Source organism: Phyllostomus discolor, chromosome 4 (assembly GCF_004126475.2).
Source record: "Phyllostomus discolor isolate MPI-MPIP mPhyDis1 chromosome 4, mPhyDis1.pri.v3, whole genome shotgun sequence".
Lineage (NCBI taxonomy): Eukaryota > Metazoa > Chordata > Mammalia > Chiroptera > Phyllostomidae > Phyllostomus > Phyllostomus discolor.
In genome coordinates this window covers 37349336-37366776 of record NC_040906.2, presented here as the reverse complement: position 1 = coordinate 37366776, position 17441 = coordinate 37349336, and the positions used below count along the sequence as shown (strand labels likewise).

Here is a 17441-nt window from a genome sequence, read left to right as displayed (position 1 = left end):
TAGGTTTATAGTTGTGAGTACACAAAATAGTTTATTCTTCTATTATTTATTAATTATTGTATTATTTTCCATCTGAACAACTGTAAACCTACTTTGGCCCCACCCTGGATATAGTAGAGATGGAAGATATACATAAATCTGATTTTAGTGTATTTTATTTCTAAGTTTGATGTTTATACACACTGTTAAAGGAGTCCCTGGAGTCTTCCTCTGTTCCCAGCAAAACCTAGTTACTTCTTGACTTTTTCCATAGCATTTTCTGCATATTTCTATTTTGTCATTTTTAATTTGTTGGCAATGAATTGCATTGTCTCCCTTTCTCAACAACCTCTTTTGGAAGGGAGAGATGCATCTAATCTGTATTTCCTTTACTCATGCATAGTGCAGAATAGAATACTAAATGAATTAGGTAGTGCTGAAATCAAAATACATAAATTTATATAGCACCAGTGAACACTGGCTATATATTGAACACTCTGGCCTCTTTTAAACCTTTGTCATGCTTTTAATTTGTAAAATGAGTCTTTTTTTGAGGATTCATTTTTTCAGATTCCCCAATGACCTCTTAGATTTTTACAGAGTATATTCTCACTTGTATCCACAGATATTATTCTAGTTTATTATTCTTTTCTAACATCCGAGTCACCAATAATGTCTTCATTACATTTAGTCAGAAAATACAACATATAAAGACTTTGGCACAATGGGGGGAAACATTTAACAGTGGCACAGCCTCTAATAGCCATCAATTTAATATGTATTATTTCTACTGACTTAGTTAACTAGAACCATATGATTATTCCTTTACAGATTCTCTAACTAAATACATTTTATATACTTACAGTTTATTCTAACACTTCAAAATGGTAGATTTCTCTTCTGATCAGCAATACCCAGAGAACTCTGCACAAATCTATCTTTTTGAGCTTAGCCCAATAAAAGTTGGTAAACTAATCTCTAAGGCCATAAGAATATATGCTTATATCTTGAGCAGTTCCACATTTCCCTCACTTAGAGATTTAATGAGATGAGTCATATATCAAATCATAAAATAGTAGAAAGTATAAGAATTTCTAGATCTTTACAGCTGGGGAGGACCACTGAAAACCATTTTTTGTCATGCGCAAATCTTTTAGCACATCGAGTATTTTTATTTCTGTCCCTTCTCATTTTATCTTCATGTGATCACCCACAAGTTTGAGTGGATTGTCCAATAACTTAAATGTTGAATACAGTAGAGGATGACCTAAATTTCACATGTGTTAATTTTAATGCAACGTTCATTCTCCTTTGGCTTCTTCACAGCATCTAGACACAGCTTGAGTAGGTGCCCTGGAACAGTTATGATATGGCCTACACTCTGAAAGAGCTCACAGTGTAAGTGAGAAAGTAAATGTGAAAGTGTATCAACATTTAAATAGATGAAAACTAGTTTAATCTATTAAATGGTATTGATAATACTATAGAAATTGAGAGGAGGGAACATTTACTTCAGGCTAGAATAGTCAGGGAAGGCTTCATTGTGGATATATGGAAAAAGACAATTTCTCTCCCATGCTTCCATCTGTAGGTGTTAAATGGGATTCTGAGAACTCTTACTATCATGGCAAGAACTTAAAAAGTCAGAACCTTGCAGCTGTTAACTGCTTTTTAATTCCTAATCTCATCATGTTGTTTATTCCTATTTATGTCAATCAACACAAGAAACTTTTGGTCTCTCAAATAATTCCTTATCACCCTGGACTTTTACTCTCGTACAAAGCATTACTTTTTCTAACTGTCTCTCACACATCCCTATCTCCTAATATGTCCCATTCATCGTAAGTCAAGTAAAATCACCTGTGTCCTTAGCCTTTTCTTTGATTACATTCTTGCTCTAACTGAAATCTAGCTCTTCCTGAGAGCATCATATCCCCTGCAGCCTTTTCAAATGATGACTGATTTCTCACACCTATTTCTTTTTTGTCTTTTTTATTTTTTTAATTTTTATATTGTTTAGTTACAGTTGTCTCTGTTTTTCTCCCTATTGCTCTCCCCTGCCCCGTCCAACTCCTGCTCCCAAAGATAATCCCCTCCCCATTGTCCTTGTCTATGGGTCCTTTGTACATATTCTCCTTCTTTTTCCCATCATGCCCCCCACCTCCATCCAGGTCACTTTCTTCTTTATTTCCATGTCTCTGTTTCTTTTTGGCTCATTTCTTTGTTTTGTTGATTAGATTCCACTTATAGGTGAGATCAAATGGTATTTGTCTTTCACGGCCTGGCTTATTTCACTTAGCATAATACTCTCAAATTCCATCCATACCATCTCGAAGGGTAGGAGTTCCTTCTTTCTTTCTGCTGCATAGTATTCCATTGTGTAAGTGGATCACAGTTTTGCGATCCACTCATTTACTGATGAGCACTTAGGCTGTTCCCAGCACTTGGCTGTTGTAAATAACGCAGCTATGAATACTGGGGTGCATAGGTTCTTTTGAATTGGTGTTTCAGGATTCTTGGGGTATAGTCCCAGCCGTGGGATCACTGGATCATCGAAAGGCAGTTCTATCTTTAGTTTTTTGAGGAAATTCCATACTGTTTTCCACAGTGGCTGCAGCAGTCTGCATTCCCACCAGCAGTGTTCTCACACCTCTATCTCACATCATTCTGCCTCATTGCAACTTAAGACCCTTCTTTCTCCTCTCCATCAAAAAATATCAATCAGCTTTGAATTTTACTTTTTAGACTTTTAGATTGCTATCACTCTGGTGAATTTAGTATCCCCATATGTAGTCTTTTGTAGATTCTCAGATCTTTTACCCCTCTCCTCCAATGATTTTATTCCGTTCCATGCGTCAGCCATTAATTCCTGTGGCTAAACTGTAGTCCTAGTCATTGCCAAAAACTGTACCTCCCCCATCATTTCAGTGTTAAGTGTTTTAGTCCCTGACCACCACCTCCTGTCTCTCCAGCTCTGACTCTATTGAGTCAAATAGAGTCAAATTTTTGTCTCTATTTTAGACTCTATTTTTGACTCAATAGAGTCAAAAAATCTTTTGACTGTGTTGGATCTGTTATTCTTGATCTTCTGCCTTTTAACTGTTTCTTATCCCTGTTGTCCTCAGTTCTCTCCTTATCCTGCTTAAATTACATGGTGTTAGAAAATAGGAGATGAGTCTGGAAAAGTTGTTTGGGTCTACATTCTAATCTAAAGGACCTTGTGTACCTTACATGGGAATTTGGACTTCTTGCTAGGTGGCTAAAAGGGAATAAAGTAAGGAGTTTCAGTAGTAAACTAATAAAATAATTCTCATGGCAGTTGGAGGACAGACCAAATTATGTTTAATAGTTGTGTAACCGAAGAAGCTGGTTTAGCATTCAAGGTAGTTAGTTGCACAGAGCATCGCACAGAGAAGAGTGTCTAACAAGAAACACATTTCTGATGTAGACACAATAAAATTTAATGTGCAATTGGAAATAATCTTTCTTATTTTAGAAACTTCAAAGAATGAGTGTCTACAGTCTCCTTTTGAAAGTTATGCTAAGATTATGTTTTTAAATTTTTATTTGCTTTTAAAATGTATCTTTACATGATTCTAAAACCAAAATGTATGAAAAGGTAGAGTAAAAAGATTACTTATCTTTGTCTGTCATCTGTGTCTTTATCTCTTATAAGCAACCATCGCCCTCCCCTCCCAAAAATGGTAAAGTTACCAACTTCTTTGTAACTTTCAGGGGAAGTAACAATGCATACTCTATTCCAAAAATGAATATAAAATAAGAAACATTTAAGCAGAGTAAAAGTAGTGATAAGAGATTTTAAATTCAAAATTATGTTGAATATACTTTACTAAGATAGAATTCTCCTTAAAAGTCTGAGGCTACTTAGCAAGAATAAAATCATAGTTTATTATGTTAATAGAATGTGATAGTCTTTAACAATTGTATTGATATTGTGATGGAATAATACATAATTTTGTACTGAATTCAGAATGTTTAGTGCTCTCTTAGCAATAAGCTTCTGTAGGTAGTATCATTTCATATTGTCAGTGTGGGGAAAAAAAACTCCTGTTTCCTATAATTTTTTGTGCCCCTGCCCTTTTCTGAACCAGGGTGAGTACAAATACATATCCTGGAGTAGATAGCAGTAGATGCAGATGAGTTATATCAACTTCTAAGACCTTGGAAGTAGTTAAAACTTCTTAGGCCCTGGCTGGTGTGGCTCAGTGGATTGAGTGCGGCCTGCGAACCAAAGGGTCAGCAGTTCGATTGTCAGTCAGGGCATATGCCTGGATTGCTGGCCAGGTCCTCAGTGGGGAGCACTCGAGAGGCAACCACACACTGATGTTTCTTTCCCTCTCTTTTTCTCTCCCTTCCCCTGTGTCTAAAAATAAATAAGTAAAATCTTTTTTAAAAAGTGTAAAAACTTCTTAATACATCTCTGCACATAATTTGCACTAAAAGTTTGTTTGCACTCTAGGCCAATATGTACACTTTTTATTTTGTGTTAATGAAGGAGTTTCCTTTGCTCAGGCAGTCTTATTGGCATTGCCTTTTTTAGTTAATTATGTATCATTTGTGTACAACCTCTTTTTCCCCATTATCACAAATTGCCTTCACAATTGAGGTTTGCTAATTAAATGTTGAGTATTTTCATCTAATTTTATTTCCTTCAAATAGTATATGTCAAGTAGGAATAGTGGCAAGATATGTTTACATATTATCTTCAATTAACTGCATGGTGTGCATGTAATAATATATTTTTGATTGAGGTGTTTTTTGCACTGTCATCATACTGACTAGAGTCAGATTCTTACTTGGCACATCCAGATGCTTCAACTTTGTGTGACCTAGATAGAAAATATATGGGGGCATGTGTGTGTATTTTTAGCACATATTAACCTTTCAGCCTAACAGCAAAATATATGAAAAACTTCAGGAAGTGACAATAAAATTTCTGTTTTAGAAAATAATATAGGATTGATTAAATGATAAACTAAATACTATTTGCTGAAGAAAATGTTTTTAAAAGTTTAGTTTCTTCTAGATCCTTCACTTTTAATTATCACATTTTTTTGGTTCAGTTCTTTAATAATGTTGTGAAAATGAATCTTAATTGCCTAATTGTGAAGATTGACTTTGTTGGTAAACTTCTTTTATCATTTATTACTAGGACAACTATAACTAGTTTTAAAAATGCTTCTAAATTTAGCCCCTTTGATGCAGTAACTGCCTGATGTGAAATAATGTTCTAGAGCTTCCAACAGTGATGGCTCAAAACAATTTTGTTTACATTTAGTGGTTCTCATGTGTCGTAGCTTTTTAGAACCTACTTCCTGAATAATCAACAAAGATTTATATAATAGGCACCACATGAGTCATCACTCTAATATAAATTAAACAATATGATGTTTACATTAGAAGTATGCCAGACTTTATAGATGTATTCGGTATGCAGGAATTTTAAAACATAAGTTTTCTTGAAATACTTGCTTTACTACTTTATTTCTAAAGTATATTTTATGTATATGTATGTCAGCATCAGCTAGAGTAACTTTGAAGAGATAAATTTTCTGTGAATATTTTTTTAATCCTCACCCAGAGGTATATTTTATTGGTTTTAGAGAAAGAGAAGAAGGGAGAGAGAAAGAGAGGGAAATATCAGTGTAAGAAAGAAACATGGATTGGTTGGGTACCTGCCATACACATACCAACCCAGCATCGAAACGTATCCATAGCCTAGGTATGTGCCCTGACTGGGGACTGAACCCGCAACCTCTGGTGTACAGGATGACACTCCAACCAACTGAGCCACCCTGTCAGGGCTGTGAATAAGTATTTATTGCTCAACTATTTTTAGTTAAAAGTAACCTTTGAAATGGAAAGCATGAAGCAGTGGCATCTCTCTTCAATATAATTGCAGATTATTTAGAACTTTACCTACTTTCTGTTATGTTGAATAGTGCCCCTTAATGCACCATCTGCTGGCTAGCTTAAAATAATAGCAGAAGCCAGCACTTATTTGTCTTTTTACACAAACACACACACAGGAAGCACAAAGATTACAGTCTGGCAGTTCCTCAAAAATAAACTGTTACTGCATTACTTAACAGTTCCACTTCTTGGTATATATCCAAGAGAAGTGAAAACATGTCCACACAAAAACTTGTACATAAATATTCCTAGTAGCATCATCACTTATAATAGCCAAGAAGTGTAAACAATGCAAATGTCCATCATCCAATGAAAGGTAATTTTACTGTATATCCATACAATGAAACTGTATTTAGCCATTAAAAAGGAACGAAATACTGATACAACATGGGTGTATACCTTGAAAACATGGTGCTAAGTGAAAGAAGCCACTCACAAAAGATTTGTGATTATTGAATGTATGATTGCATTTATATGAAATACCCAAGGTAGACAAATTTATAGAGGCAGAACATAATTTAGTGTGATTATTTGGGGTGAAAGTGGGGGAAATGGGAATGACTGATAATGGATACAGGGTTTCTTTTGGAGTGATAAAATTGTTCTAAAATTAGAGTATAGTGGTAATTACACAACTCTGTAAATATACTAAAAACCATTGAATCATACACTTAAAATGGGTGAATTGTAATTGTGTATGAATTATATCTCAATAAAACTTATATTTTTTAAAAAAAGAAAGAAAAGCAAAGGTTGCTTTGAATTTCCTAAAGCAAAGTAGTAAAAACATAATTTCTAATGTGTATATAGTATATCAACCAGCAGTCTGAATCTTTAAAAACAAAAAACTAGTTTTCAACTCCAATTGACTGACTTTCCTCTAGAAAAATGTATTATTTTCCTTATTATTTCAACAAATTAGTGTTTATTGGGCCCTGCTGGTTATCTGACAGTGTTCTTGGTACCAGGGACTCGTTTACATTCCTGATTCTTTTCTTCACCTTCACATGCAGTCACCATGTCACATCAAGTTGATTTCATATTCTTTAGTCTATGATTGCTAAATCCTGTGGCCACATCTCTGTTCTAACCTTGGTCTCTATTTCTTTCCCCTTAAAAACATAATTGTTTTTGTACTATCATATCCTGTGGCTTTTCCTGCCTCTGTGGCCACTCCTTTTCAGTCTTCTTCCTCTGACTGCCCCTTGAATGTTGATGTTGGTGTTTTCTCTTAGGCCTTTTACACATTTTCCTCTGGATTTAGGTGCTAAATGAGTATTTGTTGAATGAACGAATTGATGGTTTCTCAAGAGATTTAACTGTAATTGGACCTTGTTAACTGAAGAAATTGCAATATATCATACCTGATCATGCTCTTCACTGCCAAACTTTGGTCCATGTTTCTCTTAAACTACCCTACTACATACTTGCAGTGAAAGAAAAAAAAATGCAAGCTCATTATTCAACGTTTGAGTTTATGAGGTTCAGGTAGTTTTTTGTAAGTTCTCTCTATATAAAAGGTAATTACAAAGATAATTTTAAAGAGCATGCATTGTCACAAATTTTTATACCACTTTGACTATTTATATAAATCTCATAGTATAGCTCTCCATCTTTAATAAAATAATACCTTGGAGTAACAATTTAATTTATATATAGTATGAAATTTATATCTGAATTTTAGAAGAAAAAGAAAATCAATATTTAATGAAACTGTTTTATGCCAGGCACTGGTTTATGTGTCTGCCACTATTATATATTTTCATCTTTCAGCAACTCTGGGAGATTAATGTTCTTGGTGGTCTTGTAGAGAAGAGAAAACTGAAGCTAAGGGAAATAAAGTAGATTGTACACTTCATCGTACACAGGTTCAGAACCAGCACTCTGGTCAGACTTTGTATACATCTCTTCTAAATGATACTGAAAATATAAACTAGGATGAAGACTAAATATTGATGGTATAAGTACTTGAGTATGGTAAATCTAAATTGTGTTGAAAATTATCTGTGTCTTTTGTTCCAAGGCAGTTATTTGGCAGAAAACTAGAGTATCAGATCATAAGATGGCTCTCATGTCTGTTCTGGGGACTGCTGTTATGGGCAACATGGACTCCTTTCAGTACCACTCTGAAGAATCTCAGGTATACAACAAAAATGTTCTTTAAAAATTTGAATTTACCAATGAAACTGTTAACGTATTTCCCTGTCGGGGGTTTGGAGTGGCAAGAGGGTTTAGTGTTTTGTTTTTAACATTTTTATCAGATATGTATATAAGGTAAAACACAAGATAGATGCAGAACGCTTTTTTAAAAAATAAATCTTCCATTTTTTTAGATTTTATTTATTTATGTATTTATTGTTAGAGAGGAGAAGTGTTAGGACAGAAAGAGAGGGAGAGAACATCAATGTGTGGTTGCCTCTCACGTGTCTCCCACTGGGGACCTGGCTCGCAACCTGGGCACATGCTCGGACTGAGAATCAAACTAGCGACCCTTTGGTTCGCAGGCTGGTGCTCCATCCACTCACTGAGCCACACCAGCCAGGTAGTTACAAAGCTTTATATGAAACTTCTTACTTCATTTCTCCTTTTTGTATATTCTCTTTGTTATTTTTAGTTTTAACTACTGTGCTTACATTAATTTTTTTAAATGATTTCCAACTTAGGATCTTATCTGCTTACTTTCCACTATGAAAGAAAAAGAACTGAGCTCTTACCTTTGTTTTCCCTTTCTTGTTCTAAATATATACTACAACATTTTTTTTAAAAATCTATCACCTTCAGACAGTGTTTCTCGAGTCCCTGTAATACTGGATGTGGTAATTAAAACCCTCACTCTTATTTTCACTCTTATTTTGCCTTTTCTTCTCAGTCATGTCAGCTCTATTTTTATGTTATCAAGCTTATATTTTCTTATATATTCATTTTAAATCTCCCATCTTTTATTTGAAGATTTATTCTAAAAGTTAAAAGTTTATATTGGAGTATACATTACTACATCAGTAACCTTCAGTGCAAACCCAAATATGTGCTAAAATTACATTTCCTCTGTAAGGATCCATTTTTATGTCTGTATGCCATAAAAATGAGAATATTTCTGTTGTCCCAATTAAATGGAATCTCTGTTTTTCTACCATTGTTTTTTCTGGGTTTTCCAAAAGTTTTTCTTTTATTAAGTGAAGAAACTATCTTCATCATGTCAGCAATAAAATCCAGCTCTTTTAGTTACTCTAGCTATAACTGGTAACCCATTTCAACCCATTCTTTTTGAACACATTGTTCCTAGAACCCACTCATTTTGCATTTAGAGTGTGTGTAATGCATTCTGCACAATTCTCATTTAGGGCTTTCTTTTCATAGAAGTACCGGTTGTTTCTACTGTTTCTGTATCCCATGCCTTCCTCTTTTTTGATATTAATTCTCTTTTTTTTTCATTGTTCAGTTACAGTGTAACTTCCACAGAAAGAGAACATGAGAGGTAAACTTTCATGTATGAATGACTTTATTTTTCATTTTCTGTTCTGGATATTATGGTAGACATACAATTCTAGATTAAAAATAATGTTTTTCAGAATTTTGAAGACACTGAGTATCTTTGACCATCCATTGTTGCTAATGGAAGATTAATAAATTCCAGTTCTTTCTTTCTAGGCAATGTTTTTTTCCTACCTGAAAGTACTTCAGCTCTTCATCTTGGTTCTTAAATTTTACAAGAATGTATGTAGGTGTATGTCTTTTATTATACATTTACTTATTATGCTTAGCCCTTGGTGTGAGACCTTCTGAATCTGAACTTTCAGTTCTGGGTTATGTACTTTGATCTGTCATCACTTTCATAATTTCTTTGTTTTTTATTGAAAGCCTTCCTATTGTTGATTAGGACCTCTTATTTTTCTCTTGGGTTGTTTTGTTGTTGTTGTTGTTGTTTTAAGTTTTCCTTCTTTTTTCTGTAAGCTTTTGGAGATCTTACTGGTTTTTTTATTCTGGAAGTTTTATGTTTAATTTCAAAGAGCATTTTAAGGTTGTATTGCTTTTTTATTTTTATTGTTTTAGGGATATAAAGTCTTTGTTTGTTTCTGTTTTTTAATTATTTTTCCCTTGAATAATTTCTTTTTCTTAGGAGGTCAGTTTTGTTTTGCTTATCAGGTCTCTTTCTTCCAAGCTTCTCCTTCTCTTGCGATCTTTTCCTCTAAATAGCTAGTCTAATTGGGAACTCAGCATTTGTGGCTGGACTTACTGTCAAACTCCACTTATATATTAAGTAATCAAGATCCTGGTCCTGTTCCTGGAGTCTGGGGGAGTCACAAGTGCCATTTTGGAGTTAAGGTTTACTCTGCAACCATACTAAGTGCCCTGGGAAATTCATTTTTATCTCTCTCCTTCCCCTCCCTTCCTTCCCTTTTCTTCCCCCCCACCCAAACACTAAATTAAAGTGTCATTGGCTAATGGAATATTGCCCCTTTTCATTTTCTTTATAGAAGAACCCTTTTGTATGTTCTTCTTGGGTGTCTCCTTACTTTAGGCCTGAAAGCTCTCTGTTGTACTTTTCCCTTTTTTCTTAATTTGTTGAATCTCTGTTCTACTTCTGGTTCCCCTCCTGTTCTCTCTTCACTATTATCATTTTAGTAGAGTCTGGGATGGGATCTTATGCTAAATTAATGTCTTAAGAGTTCTCTCTGCCCTACGAACAATTCAGAACAGCCTTAGTGGTCAGTTGTAGTGCCTGGAGCATGGCCATAATCTGACATGGATCCTGTTTTTTTCAGAATGTGTTTAGTAGCTTCATAGTTTTGACCTACCCAAATGCCACCTTAGACTGGTTATGATAGCTGACTTGGGACAGTAAGGGTATTGTCTAAATTCCCATGGGTTCCCTGTGGCTTCATGGGACCTTATTGCCTACACCAGTAACTCAGGAAGCTTGTGACAAGAAATCCATGCTTGATGTCTGTGGAATCATGCTCTAGAAATTCTGAATGCCATGGTTTGGCCTGACGATCAGGAGCATTAGCATCACCTGGAAGCTAATTGTTATAGAAATGAAGAATCTCAGGCCTCATCCCAGACACATTGAATCAGAATCTGAATTTTAACAAGATCTCCAGGTACACACTGAAGTATGGAAAATACTCATTTAGACCTTGGTCAACTATGGTTCTGTGTGCTGGCAGGACTATCTTGTAAGCCAGTCCTGCAGTTGGGAATTACTTCTCTGATCTTTATTGGTTGAGATGTGTTGCAAGATCTATGTTTGCCCATTGACTTTTTTAAAAAAATCTTTTCTTGAATTAGAATTGCATGAGGGCTGTTGGTGATATATGATAGATACCAAAAGTTTTGGTGCACTGTCATGTGGTTATTTTTGCATGGAGGAATGGGAGAGTTTGGAATGTGTTGCTGAGTGGCTCCAATTCCATGGGCTATCAGAATGATAGATTTTTTTAGTGTCTCTCTGGTGAGAGTAATTATCTAATCAAATAGCTTCTTCTGTTGTGCGCTGTATGTGTAAATGAATGTTATTTTGTGTTGTTACCAGCCACCCATCACCATTCTATGCTTTCTGGGCTTGGAAGGAGAGTTGTTTTATATCAGAGTTTCTTTGACCTCTTCTCATTTCTGGCCAAAAGTAACCTTAAGTTGTTTGCTAGCTGCTAATGGTTACCCATCTCACCGCATTCAGTTGTGAAACTTAGTCACCAAGGCCCCTTCACTGGACTGGGATGGTAGATTCATGGGCCATAGGAAACTTTGGGTGTAAAGAATCTTGATATAGCTCTTCCCATAATGTTAAAGGTCAGTTTTCTGTCTACAGGAACTTATCTTGAGAAGAATCTCCTAATTATGAATGGTGGCCTTAGCTGTACCACTGCTGTGGTAGCACTTACTAGGTGTTTCCCAGTGTGGCTTTGTTGTCTTGATGAAGCTCCTCCAGTTTTGTTTTGAGATTTTTTTGACATCTGTCCTCTCTTTGATATTTTTTTCTCTGCATTACTCCATGCTAAGTCTGGGTGAATTCCTTAGTACTCCCTAATTTTTATTCCCATAATTATATGTTATTTCTAGGATTCAAAATTTATTCATTTCCTCTCCTTAATTTGATTTATAGCTATTAGTTTTTATTTCTTTATCTTCTGGCTTATTTTTAAATGGATCATGGTACACATACTAATTTCATGTTGCTTTATCATTTCTACTTTCCTGAGAAAATATTCTCATTCTCTGCCATTTTATGTGCTATGAAATTTTAATTTCCAAAAATCACCTTGAATGCAGGTTTATCTTTTTTTTATTTTTTCCCTTCCTGCTTTTCCCTCCCCATAATTTGGCAGATAACCCCCCCTTTCTCAGCCCCAGTTCAAAATCAGGTGTTCTATATTAGTAGTTTATGCCTTTCATTCTGCCAAGATTTTAGGGAGTCCTTTTCCTAACTGACTTGACTTAGCCTTATTCTTTGTTTTGGAGTTGTATATGTTCTTTTCTTGTGACTCTTGCAAGCAGCTCCAAACAGTGGTCACAGGGTTTATTAAGCATTTTGAGGAGATGGAATGGAGAAAGGGCATCTGAGTCACCCATATCAAATGGAAAGACTGGTTTCATTTTCCTGCTTTTTATGGAGGTGTTTTCTATCTGTTTCCATACCAGAATTTCATTTCCAGCTGACATAGCCAGTTTCTGATGCTCTAACAGAAACCTCTTATGGATCTGTTGCTTTGGGTTCTTTTGCTTGCCACCAATAAGAACTGTGGCTCTTAGTGCCAGAGTTTGGTAAAAAGGAAAGGAATTATTTAATTTAAAGTTATCCAGGTTTAGAGTAATGGTGGAATTTTCCATTAAGTCCCACTCTTCTTTGAATGCCCACAAATACATACAGTCCTGCCTCCCCCGCTATCCCACCCCCAACTCCCCACCTGGCTAAGAGCATGCCAGTCAGAGGTACCACCTTTCAGGAAGTTTAAAAAAAAAAAAAAAAACAAAAAACAGAAATCCACAGCTCACTTCTCCCTGTTCCTCCTAGTAAGCCATGCTGGGCTGCATAGGCCTCCCACAGTTACTAGCATTACCAGCCTTGTTGCCACGATCTCCTGTTCTTAATCCAAAATTGTGTGGCATTTGTTCTGGCCACCCGGCGAGGGTCTTTCCATCCCGTTTTGAGCCACACAGTCTAGCAAGGTCCTGTGGCACATGGCTGCCAAGCCTTTTGTTTAAATGCTGGCCTGGCATCCTCCTCCTTTACCCCATTTCTGACTCTTCCCACAATCAGCAATATCTGCTAGCACTCCTGCATTTTTCATCATCCCGCTGGGCTGCCATTGTTAGTCCCAGCAGGTGTGGCCCCTTGGGGTTGAGCAAACCATTTCCAAGCTCTCACAAAGTTGCTATAACCTGGGGAGCTGCCTCCCAGCTATATCATAGGTCAAAGTCACACCCATCTCCCTGGCCCAGGCAAAGTATTCAGCATTACTATGAAGCTAGACTGCTGTTATTGATAATGCAAAGTAACTCTCAATGGTCCTGCTTCATGTCTCCCATCCCCCAGCCAAGTTTATGGGGAATAACCTGTATCCTGGACACCCCAAGTTCTGGACTTTGTTCCAGACCTGTTACAATGCTAGAGCACAAAGCCATCATGCCCTGTTACATTTTTACTTCAGCCATCATGCCCTGTTATATTTCGCAAACATAACATCTTTATGTTTGTCATTTTAAAAACTGGTTCGGTCTTTCAAAATTATTGTAAAAACCTATTTTATCTCTCAGTGCTAACTATTTGCAGTTGGGATGGGGAAGAATGAAGTTTCTACATGACTTATTCCATAATCCTGACCAAAGTATTTAAATTATTACTTTAGAAAGATAACTCCATGGTGTACTAGAGGTTTACTGAAATATGTGAAAAACTAGTGTTAGCAGACCAGTCAGGGTTACTTCAACAGAATCAGTGTAGAAGAGAGGAGATGGGTTTGACCGATTCGGTAAGTAGCAAGTCTCTTTATCTAATTTTTTATTTTGTTGTACTGATTTGATCTCTTATAGACATTCTTTTCCATGAACAAAGCCTTATGTTCACTTTTTATAGCATTTTATAAGATTGTGCTGTTTGATTTTACTTTTTCATATAACTAAAATATAATTTGTTAGTTCTTAACATTATCCTAACCCATTTTTAAAAGCTCAGTATTTTGGAAGTAATAGTAATTATTCAGTGGCCAACCAAGGTGGTATCAAAGGAAAACACTAGCAGTATTAACAATTACTTCTTTATTTTGTTCTTCATAATTACCTATTTGGAGCAGACTTTTTTTAAAATTTACAAGCCCAGTAAGTTTTTTAGAGACCACATAGGCTCTTCGTGATGCTCAGCAGGTGTTTTAAGAAGAGTCTCATGTTACCTGGTTAATTATACAACCATTTATAAGTGCTGTGAAGTTTTACAGTTAATTAAGTAGTATCATTTTGTAATGGATTATCCAGCTTTATTTACTTTTTAAGATTGACACAATTTGGCACTGTGACAATAATGCACTTAGCGTTCTAAAATTGGTACTATGTCTTCCTTAAACACTTATTTCCAAGCCCAGTAATAGCTGTAGACATAGGTGGCAGCCTACAGGCTGTGTTAAGGAGCCTTATGGTTTCTGCTTAACTAAAAATAGCGCCCCATTGATTCTCTACTTTTCTGAACCAAAGCTGAAACTTTACTATTAGTTTTCTCACAGATTAATAGCACATCTGGTTCCACTTGTTTCAGGCAAGAAATTATAGGCCTGTATTTTACTTTTACTTTTTTCCCTACCCCCTTCTTGCCTGTAAGGTTTCTTTTATATTTTTAAGTATTTTTAATTGATTATGCTATTAGTTTTTCCAATTTTCCCCCCTTTATCCTCCCTCTGCCCCGCCCCACTAACCTTCCAGCATTCCCCACCCTTAGTTCATGTCCATGGGTTGTACATATAAGTTCTTTGAATTCTGTTTTCTATACCACTCTTGACCTCTCTCTATTTTATGCCTACCAATTATGCTTCATCTTCCCTGTACCTTTTCCCCCAGTCCTCCCTTCCCCCTCCCCAATGAAATCCCTCCATGTGATGTCCGTTTCTCTGATTCTGTTCCTGTTCTAATTGTTTGCTTAGTTTTTAATTTTGTTGTTTTTCTTTTATTTTAGGTTCGTTTGTTGATAGTTGTAAATTTGTTGTCATTTTATTGTTCATATTTTTATCTTCTTTTCTTAGGTAAGTCACTTTAACATTTCATATAATAATGGCTTGGTGATGATGTACTCCTTTAACTTGTCCTTATCTGGGAAGCACTTTATCTGCCCTTCCATTCTAAATGATAGCTTGGCTGGATGGAGTAATCTTGGATGTAGGTCCTTGCCTTTCATAACTTTGAATACTTCTTTCAAGCCCCTTCTTCCCTACAAGGTTTCTTTTGAGAAATCAGCTTATAGCCTTTTGGGAACTCCTTTGTAGGTTACTCTCCTTTTCTCTTGCTGCTTTTAAGATTCTCTCCTTGTCTTTAATCTTGACTAATGTAATTATTATGTGCCTTGGTGTGTTCCTCTTTGGGACTCTTTGAGCTTCCTGGACTTCCTGGAAGTCTATTTCCTTTGCCAGATTGGGGGAGTTCTCCTTCATTATTTGTTCAAATAAGTTTTCAATTTCTCACTATTGTTCTCCTTCTGGCACCCCTATAATTTGGATATTGGAACATTTCAGGTTGTTCCAAAGGTAAGTCTGTCTTCACTTTTTTGAATTCTTGTTTTTTCATTCCGTTCTGATTGGATGTTTATTTTTCCCTTTTGTTCTAAATCGTTGCTTTGACTCCTGGTTTCCTTCCTGTCACTGTTGGTTCCCTGAATATTTTGGTTAATTTCCTTTTGGGTATCTTTCATTTCTTTTTTTCATTTTTCAACCAAGCTCAGTCAGCTCTGTGAGCATTTTGATTATCAGGGCTTTAAATTCTCCATCAGATAGGTTGGCTATCTCCTCGTTGCTTAGCTCTCTTTTTGAAGTTTTGCTCTGTTCTCTCATTTGGGCCATATTTCTTTGTCTTGGAGCACCTGTTAAGTTGTAAGGGAGCAGGGCCTTAGGTATTTACCTGGGCAGAGCAACCCTCCTTGCTGTGTTGCACACTGTCTTTTGGGGAGGGTCCAGAGAAGGAACAATGCAGCTTGCCCACTCATCTCTAGCCCACTTTCCCAACAAACCCCTGTGTGAGTCTGGGAGTTCCTCCCACTGTGGCAACCCCCACTATAGTCCATGGTAAGCTCTGAGTCTCAGTTTCACTTTCAGCCATCCCTGCACCCATGGTCCGCTGCCTCGCCTCAGTTTTTCTGAGCTGGCCTCGTCTGCATGGTCCACAGCCTCTCCGTGGTTTTTCTGAGCCAGCCCAGCCCACTATAGGCCTGTATTTTAAATAAATTGACCAAGATCACATAGCTGGTAATGGAGCCAGGATTTAAATCATGTCACCCTGGCTCTAAACTGTATTCTTAATGATTACATTATCTTTAAAGGTAAAAGTAGGAGCATTTTCCTTGTCTCCTGTTCCCTCAATGTCTCTCCTTTGGTATTTGTTTCTGGGATCTTCTTTCCATTTTTTTCCTTCTCTTCATACATTTGTAAAAAGAAAGAATGCATAAAAATAATTGGCTTGTTTGTAGAAAAGTTCTCTAAACAAAAAAATAAGGTAAAGTACAACACTACAATCAGTGTCAAAGAGCAAGAGATTTTTAACTCAGAAATGAAAACCCAATAAGATTGGCTTCACAACATACTCAGAATAACTATAAGAACAGCCGCTTCTTTACAAGAAAAGGTGGCTAAAAAGAAAAGGAAAAATAGCCAGAGGAAAGTCACAATATGAGGAAAGAAAAATTTACAAGACAGAATTTAAAGTTGAGCAGAGGGCAGTATTTATGTCTTGTGGCAGTAAGCTGTATGCCCATTCATGAAGCTTATATGAATGCCAATTTTTCCTTAAAGTAGAATTGCAGAAAGGAAGAGTTAGAGGCAGAAAACATGAATGTAACATACTTCAATATTTTATTTAAGGTTAATTCTTAAGGCATGGTTATCAGAGAGTATATGGCTCTTTAGGCCATAAGATGAAAATCTATTTTTTTATTTTTTAATAACTTTTATCATACTGTATATAGCTAGACCCATTGAACCACATTTATTGTTGTCAATGCATATTAATTCTGTAATTACAATTACAGATTCACCTAAGTGGATTTCTTCCAAAGTGTGATGCAGACCACTCTCTCACAAGTCTTTCAACCCCAGAAAGGAGTTTTATTTTTATAAACAATCGACCAGTACACCAAAAAGACATATTAAAGGTAATCTGTTTTAGAAAAAAAGTTACCATTTGTATCAGAAATAAAAACTAGCTCTGTTGTTTGTTAACGTATTATAAGGATCACTTCTAAGACTTTGCTCTAAAATAAGGAAAAGGAGAAAAAGAAATACAGTAACATTTATTAAGCATTGTTGTAGGTACCTTATGGTGTCTGATTAACTCTTCTC

The 17441-nt window shown here is 35.9% G+C and overlaps 1 protein-coding gene across 4 annotated transcripts in view; it reads left to right on the top strand.

Annotated features, from left to right (window-relative positions):
- Positions 1 to 17441, top strand: part of PMS1 (PMS1 homolog 1, mismatch repair system component) — an 86019-nt gene that overhangs the window by 32659 nt on the left and 35919 nt on the right. For 3 of the 4 annotated variants that reach the window (XM_036023182.1, XM_036023179.1, XM_036023181.1), the window contains exons 6-7: positions 7937 to 8053; positions 17132 to 17254. In XM_036023182.1, coding sequence (XP_035879075.1) covers positions 7937 to 8053; positions 17132 to 17254 — 240 coding nt within the window. The remainder of the gene's footprint in view (positions 1 to 7936; positions 8054 to 17131; positions 17255 to 17441) is intronic. The other variant, XM_036023180.1, reaches the window with a different exon arrangement.